This window comes from Ylistrum balloti, unplaced genomic scaffold, assembly GCF_031769215.1.
Source record: "Ylistrum balloti isolate Yb309-2 unplaced genomic scaffold, AGI_CSIRO_Ybal_v1 Utg370988, whole genome shotgun sequence".
Taxonomy (NCBI): Eukaryota; Metazoa; Mollusca; class Bivalvia; order Pectinida; family Pectinidae; genus Ylistrum; species Ylistrum balloti.
The window spans coordinates 419,023-427,546 of record NW_026782553.1 but is presented as its reverse complement, the minus strand read 5'-3'; the positions used below and the strand labels follow the sequence as shown (position 1 = coordinate 427,546).

General features: G+C 33.8%; 1 protein-coding gene across 2 annotated transcripts; it reads left to right on the top strand.

Moving 5' to 3' along the window:
* Window positions 1-340: 340 nt before the first annotated feature.
* On the top strand, window positions 341-3,411 carry LOC132559875 (synaptosomal-associated protein 47-like). 2 transcript variants are annotated; one of them, XM_060224506.1, is made up of 3 exons: window positions 341-471; window positions 756-1,776; window positions 2,224-3,411. In XM_060224506.1, exons 2-3 carry the CDS (start codon window positions 783-785, stop codon window positions 2,526-2,528), a joined length of 1,299 nt encoding a protein of 432 aa, XP_060080489.1. In that variant the 5' UTR covers window positions 341-471; window positions 756-782; the 3' UTR covers window positions 2,529-3,411. The 2 variants fall into 2 exon arrangements, with proteins under 2 accessions (XP_060080489.1, XP_060080488.1); XM_060224505.1 differs by having other exon boundaries at window positions 752-1,776.
* Window positions 3,412-8,524: the final 5,113 nt, after the last annotated feature.

Here is an 8,524-nt window from a genome sequence, read left to right as displayed (position 1 = left end):
TGACTTTGAGAGATTGCGTTACATCGTTGACATAAGTGAACTCAAGAGTAAAAAATAAATACCACTTACCCGTTGAGACAACCAGGTTTCCTACGACCTATCAGATAACCATCATCAGAAGGTGCCACAATAGAAAACAGTAGCAGTAACTTGCCTCAGCTCGTCAATCACGAGCGATGCTAAGGCAACAAATACCGCGGGATCCAACCAATGGAATTGACTTTTATTAAAATCGATTGGCCAATGAGTGACGTACTCTCATGAGTTTCCGGCAAGGGAAGTTACTCTCCAATAGACACTTGGTAATTAAATCGAAAGTAGGAAACGAAGGGAGAAGTAAAGATTTTAGATAAATAAGAGTTTTCAATACATTTCAGCTGCCTGATAATATATAAATAGATGTCGTATCTTCCTGCTTTCAGGACTTTAAAGAGATATACAATGTAAAAGAGAACAATTGCCTAATACTGTGTAAGTTGATATTTACTACGTACGTAGCATGACATTACAAGCAGTTAGTCAAGGATCCAATATCACATAACCAATATATTGTACATGTACTGTTTTACACCTACTGTAAAATGTGAATATGATGACTATCAACTTATTGCTTTCGGTTTGTATGAATTTGTTCTTGGATATTAGAACTAGCCAATGATTCAATATCAGTTAAATCATATTTATATCATAAATACGTTTTTTGTGTTTTAGTTTATGATATATATATGCATGTGTACTGTCTCTTCTTTAGACAGCAAAAACTCCAAGTAAACACGGAAAAGATGACTGATTTTGGACAACTGCATGTAAGGGAATGGGAGGTTCAGTTTTATGAAGATCAAACTAGAAAATGGTTGACAGGAACACTGTCTGTCACCATCGAGGGCATGTTTTTTCAAGATAAAAACTCCCCGTTCAACGTGGGCTGCAAGTATGGTGATTTTGGAGATGTAAAGAAAACAACAACTGGTATTATATTTGGTGCAATAGTTATAATTAAGAAAGATGGACAGAAATATTGGTTATCGTCACTTCCAAACAGGGAGGATGTTTTTAATGTGATACAGTATTTTCTCATGTCAAATTTAGTTTTTTCTGAAAAAGAAAATTTGGAAAACAAGGGTCAAGGGTCAACATCCAAGGGAACAGAAATGGGACGTAAGCTGTTGAAAGTTGTGCATGATTCCCATCAGACACTTTGTGCCTCTGCACAGATATTGTCATCGCAAGGTGGACAGATAGACTCCACTCTTACTACTATGGCCGACATCCATAACGACCTAGATGTAGCAGAGAATTTAATGTTAGGAATGGAAGCCTGGGTAGGAAAATGGAATATTCCAGCAGTATACCAAAAGGTTGACCCGGTGATTGTACGTGATAGAGACATTCCCGAGATATCTCAATACGAGATTCTATATACCAAAATGGTAATTAATAAAATGACAACACAAAAACTGGGATTATTACGTATTGCTCCAGAAGGACTGTTTATTCTAAGTGATAAACAGAAACTGATTCATCACTTTAAATGGAGTGATGTCTCTCGTGTAAGGGTATTATCACCATGTGAGATAGTTGTGACACAGTTTCTGATCGGACAGCCAGACTTGAACTTTGGAGTTGTTTGTACGTCGTTACTTGGGTTCTTGGAATTTTTTGACAAAAAGTTGAGGAGCAAAGTTGAATACATAACAAGTGGATTTGTGAGACAGAAACCAGATGATTGTGGTCATATTAAAACGACAGATCCAAAACATTTTGAACTTAAGAGAGGTAAATATGTTCTTGGTCAGAATGAAAAGATGAGGACTTATAAAAGGCCTTTAGTATTATGTTCAGCATCATTGGTGGAATTTAATAGATATGCAGGAATATGAAGTGAAATTTAGGGAGGGAAATTCTCCTAAGAAATTCATAAGAGTAGACAGGTTAAAAATGGGTACATGGACATCAACTTATATATTTTCTGCTTCAGATATCATTGTGTGATAATAACCAGGTCATAAACTGCATTATTTGTTTAATTTCAAAATTAATGTAATTAATTAACTATAATATGGTTATGTAACTATGTTCAATAAATATAGCTTTAAACTGCCATTAGTTGTGCTGCTCATAAACTCTTAATAAAAAGTTCTGCTGATAGATTGGATTTTAAAAATGTCAATAATTATTTTATTATATAAACAGGAATATTAAAGTTTTGCATCATGTTTTCAGGTGATTTGTTGTCAAGAAAAGGGTCACCCTCATCAATACCACCAGTGCAAACTTCTTACAGTCAAAGTCTGACCGATCATGACAACCACGGTGAGCAACTTCAGCAGCTTTCTCACCAAGTAGTGAGTGATGGAGAGGTACAAGAAATACAGCAAACTCTATCTGACCTGCGGTCACTGGCGATATCTGTCCAGCAGGAGACAGGTGTCCAGAATGAGAAACTGGACACGCTTACAACATCTGTGGACAAAGCTAACATACGGATTACAGATGTGAACAGTCGTATGAGCAAACTGATGAAATGACAAAGTTCTTTATATAACAAATGTTAATTCTTCATATACACGTACTTATCACAGAGTGTATTATCTCATGTTATGGCTTTCTTCACTTACCTGTTTGTACACTTTTATTATCTGGCAATCTCATATCCTGGATTTAGACTGATATCATTATGAAATGAAATTACCTCCACAGCAACATCTGGATTTGAAAATCATTCTAGTATTAAGATTTCCATGGTTACATTTTTTGTGATGGTCACTTTGGTATGGAAATATTGCTTTAGCAGCTGTGCTCATGACATCATTTTTTTTTTTTTTTTAATTTTGAATTATTTGTTAAGATATGAACTAGCCAAACCAAGAACGAATCATACATTCATAGCATGATGAATGCCAGTAGCATAGCAGTTCATCACAATACCAGTAATTTTATAGCTGTTCTTTTAGAACTTTCTTACTAACTTTTCAATGTATAGCACATTTGGGGAAAATACTGGGTTCTGAGAGCATGGACTATTTTTTTTAGGAATTGTCAATCTTATGTAAAACTAAAAGGAATTGGGAAAAACAGGAGGGTAATTTCTAGTTTTGAGGAGTCCAGTGTGGTTTGTAAAAACACAAGAAAAAAGAAAAAACCAGTTCCACCTATGAATCTTAACTGGGACACATGTTGTATTATATATATATATATACATCAAATAGATACTGAAATGCATGAACAATTGCTTGTAGCTACATAAGAAAGACTGAAGCTAATACGTCATCAGTGTAAACATTTTGTGACACAATCAAAACCATTTGTGAGTAGATCTAGGTAGATTTATAAAGTAATAATTGTCAAAGCAGGAATATTTATAACGTATTGATTGTATTTATTAGCAAAATGTATCATTGTGTTATACAGCAGGCATGTGAAATTTCCGCCAATTGGCGGATTTCCGATTTTTTAACAAAAAAATCCGATTTTTAGAAATATTTTTCCGATTTTTTTCGTCGGTAAAAAAATCCGGATTTGTGGTGTCCGTTTTCGTTTTGCAGTTTATACTTGCCTGAAGTAGATCGTAGAAACGCTTGGATCAACGTAGGTAGTCAAAGCATCAAGTACACACTGATTTAAAGTGCCCGTATGTTACATATCGACCTTGACATGATAATGTTATGTTTTAAAAGGACTTAAGGCAATATGAGTCACCGGAAAGATATAATAGAACGAGATAGTGTGAAGGACGTTTATGGCAAGAAATGCATGCCAAAATATCTGATGGTATACCCCTTAAGTGGCTAGAAATGCATCCCTGGCAGTCTAAATTTTCAAAAATTTTCCGGGGGAGGCCCCCCGGACCCCCCTATGAGAGGGGGGGTAAACCCCCCCTCTCATACTCTCCCCCCCACTCGCGCCTTCGGCGCTCGTATTACTTTTCAGACTTTTTCAAAAAATACCACTCACATGCCTGATACTGAAAAAAAGACTTATCCTATTCAGAGATTACAGAAACTTATACTCCCAATACTAGCATATGGGGAGATTGACAAATGCTGCACAGGAAATATGATTGTGAAGTGACAGACATCTTTCAAATCAGGGACGCGACTTAAAGATTTATGAAAAAAACTTTTTGAGATTAGATATTAGAAAATTTTCACTTACACAACGAACTGTCAATAAATGGAACAATCGTCCCTCAAATGTTGTAAGATTCAGGCACTGTTAATTAAGCAACTTAGATATAGATGAGATGAATACTGGAATTATCAACTACAAAAATATTGTTTTAAAGAAAAAAATTGAACTGTAAATGTTTCAACCTTTAAAAGTAATATTTTTATTTCAGCACTGACTGTTATCTCGTAAAATTCTTCTTTGTCAGAGTAAAACCTATGTACACTTAGTATCTATATATCTAAAGAAAGTGATACTGTGTTAAAATTTGATTCTAAAAAATTAAGTATGTACTTCTTCAAAATGAATTGTCTGTTGACAAGAAATGTCAGTATTAAGATATGATAATGGGGCTACCAGTTAGGATAACTATAACTTCATACTGGCTACATTTCTTAGCTACACCTGGGACTTAATTAAGTCTGTCCATGATTGTAGATTTTAAATTTTGTCACTTTAGTTCCAGGCTTCTCAATTTGTTCTTTGATTTTCATGCAACGTTCACAAATGTTCTAACACAAATGTACAGGGGGCAACCAAACACCAGCAGAGGTTTGATAGTCAATATGACCCCTGATGAATGGAAATTACATCAGTCTTCATCTTTGAAATCAATATGCATATGGCCTTCTGTTAAATGCACCCCCATCATTCTCTTGAATTATGGTATTGATATTTGTTATTTGTTTCTGTTAAGAGCTAATAAATATTAACGCGTTATAATGTACAGTGTATACATCTATCTTGTTTTATTTGTTCTTTTCCATCCATTGCCATCTATCTATCCAGGATATTTATTTTTTTTTTGTATTTTAACTGATGTATTTCAGGTAGTCAGATCCTTTGTAGCTTTCTTAGCAGCCATTACAAAATATCTAGAATCTGTATTCATCCCCTCTTCATTCTGTTACAATATCTTGACACCTAGACTAGAAGTTGTCACTATTTACACTAAAAAATATTTCCATTAAACTGCTTACTAAGTTAAAGATTAAAACATAACATAAGCAGGACAAGAAGTTCTTTCTTTTAATGAAATTTTCGACAGAAATATCTAAAACAAAAACAAAAGAGGAAAAAAACTACAATCATTTAAAAATCCTGACATTTCCAGTGTCATTCCTCTATTTCAGTGATATTCTTATACCCACAAAACACAATACTATTCATTTTTAGTACCTATGTTTAGCCAAGTGTGTATGATTATAACGAGTTTAATTAGACTTGTAAGATCATTCATCAGAAGATAAATCAAACTATACCCAGTTTATCTAAAACTATGTTCAGTAAATATTCTCCAATACTGCAAGAGTTGTCTCCCTTCTTCATTGGTGGATACACCACCAAAATCTGTAGTAGTTGCCTTTCCTTTGCTACTTGAAAAAATCCTGTGTGGGTCAAATCTGTCTAAAAATAGCATTGCTGTACTATAACTCTGTATACATTTGATAAGGTATGAGTCAAATTTCAGTCCAAATTACAGCACTGCATATTACAATGTAGATTTGCACTTTTGTAATAACATGTACATGAGCAAATGGATGATAATAATAATGACATCATAGTCATATACAATGTAAGACAAACAGGCGGTTGCATGTTCCAACCTACTTCAGGGGTACAATATAACTGTCTGATTTGTCCACATAGATTTAAAGATGAAGTTTGATGGCGAGTTACCAGAGACAGTTTTGTTAAATGTTCAATTCAATTCAATTTTATTAACAAATGCACACTGCATATAGGCATACAATATTATACATATTGATCAAAGCAAATACAGATGTCTTGTACAATGGCGGAAAACATATGAATTAGATTCGATTCTCACAAATTCACGCAAAAGTTACTGTCTGGAAAAGTCTGGAAAAATTGATTTTTTTCAAGTCAAATGACAGAACTCTTTGAGGCAAACTTTAAACTGGTCAAGTTATTGGGAAATAACAAGACTTCAATCATACTGCAGAAGGCAAAAAAACTACAGTATATTACTTACTTAATTCACAATAATACAACTTATACCTTAGTCACATTATTGAGTAACAGGACGTTTAAGCAAGATATACAGCTTATATACATAATAAACGATTTCTAAGGACTGTTGCTTGAATGAAGTATTTACTGAAATTTCTAACTTATTTTATTTATTTATTTTTGTAAGATAACAGCGCTATCAATTTGAACACAGACGGACGAAGACGATAATTATCCTTAATTCTGAAAATACCGGACAAACAAAAATGAAGTGAAACATACCTTCAACATCACCAAGGTCACATGAAGTACATAATCTCTGATTATAAGGCACCGCCTTGTATCTGCCTGCCTCTTTAATGAGATCGTGCGCTTGCAATCTATATTTCGCAAGAATACGTTTATTTTGTCTAAATAACGGTTTTGTTAGATACCACTGTAGATCAAAACGATCAACAATGTGTTTGTACAACATACATTTTGAAGATGTCTCGAATGTGTTTCTCTTTTCCTGAATAAAAGTATCTTGAATACGCTGCTAAAATAATACTGAAAAAATGTGTCTCATTCAATACACTTTGTGATACCCACACGTCTCTAAAGCCCAAAGTACACAGCACATGTCTTAGATGATAGACCCAATTATCTTTTCAATTTGGTTTCTTGTTATAAAGCTCTAAAAGTTCGTCGTGACAGGCCCTCAAAATACAGTTATCCGTCTTTAATATTTTCAACAAGTACTTAACAATAGCAATCTTATGCCGTATATACAAAGGATATCGACCGAACTCAAAGTACACCATGACGTTACTTACTTATTTCCTAACGCCCAATAAGGTTTTCAAAAATAACAAATGTTTATTTTCAATCTATGGTGCAGTACTATGACCTCATACTTCACACCTGTAATCCACAATTCATGATATATAAGTATCAAATAAATAAAATAAGCTTTCCTCCCTCTCATAACAATATTCAATGCAACAGTAAATTGGCCTACCACTTCTATAACTTTACTATCAAACAACCACTTCGCGTTTGGATACAGCCGTTTATTTTTCCTGAAACAACTTTTTTTATTTTGTCTATTTTTACAAATAATTTCTCAATGTTGAGAATCAGTGTTTAAGAAATCCAAAATATTTTGGAGGTCAATGACGTCCTGAGAAAACAATACTTGGCATTGGCATACATAATCAAAAACAAATTAATTAGTTGCAAATAATAACTTTGGCAATTTGTAATAATCAATTCAGATTCCATGTCATTGACAAATAAAGAAAACATTATTGGGGATAAAGATTACCCTTGTAAAAATCCTACCTTTAAATCATGCATACATAATAATTTACCATGAAGCTTTACACATGCCTGAACGCTCTCGTATATAGATTTTATAACATTAAGCATCCGCCACCTTACACCCGATTTCCACAGCTTGAACCACCATTGGTCATGAGATATATCATCAAATGTTTTTTTCTATAGTCTACAAATGCACAATAAAGCCTCTAATTACTCTGTAGAGTTTTAGTAATTAAAGTATTTAAGTACAAAAATTGCATCTCTGGTGCCACTTCCGGGGCTTGAAACCAAATTGAGCATCTGTAATTACATTCTCACTTTCGCTCCACTTTAACATTCGTCTATTCAAGATTGAGGTAAATAACTTGGCCATAAGACTTAGAAGGGTGATTCCCCGATGATAATTATTTACGTTGTTTTTATCACTTTTTTATGCAAGGGTATAATAACTCCTTGCGACAAAGCTTTAGGAAAGTATCCTACTTGTAACATATAATTAAACAGTTTCCGGAAAACTGCTGGAAAAACATCGATATACTCTATCAAGTATGCATTAATGACATTGTCTAGACCAGCAGATTAACTTTCCGATGACCCTTTAATTGAAACTTCTATTTCGTCAAGACTGAAATCGACATCAAGCTCAGGATAGATGCATTCATTATCAACTTCAACTTTGTCAAAATTGGAAGGAGTATCAACTGAAATATTGGCGACATCTTTGAAATATTGGTAAAATTTATTTAAAGCTATCTTTCCGGAAAACCAGTTTAACGCTTAGCAATTTTTTTTATTAAATACTTTTCATTATCATTTCTCCCTAAAATGTCTAACATATTGCCTTCATTCCGAAGATAAGACCTCTTCATCTTAGCCTCGTACACCTTGTATGTCCTCTTTTCACGGGCAAGGTTTTCTTTATTACCAACAGTTCTACACATATTAAAAGATCTTAAAGCATCTCTATATATCTTATGTAAGCGCCTGTATTCGTCATCAAACCATGTCCAGAACTCTAATGACGAGAACAACTACAAGTATGTATAGGTTTCTCGACACAACAAAACTGGTATAAAAT

Excerpts from the sequence above, each read along its gene's own strand:
- LOC132559875 (XM_060224506.1), top strand. The coding sequence starts at position 783 with ATGACTGATTTTGGACAACTGCATGTAAGGGAATGGGAGGTTCAGTTT. Across the intron at positions 1,777-2,223 it reads ACATTTTGAACTTAAGAGAG|GTGATTTGTTGTCAAGAAAA; the intron begins GTAAATATGTTC and ends TCATGTTTTCAG.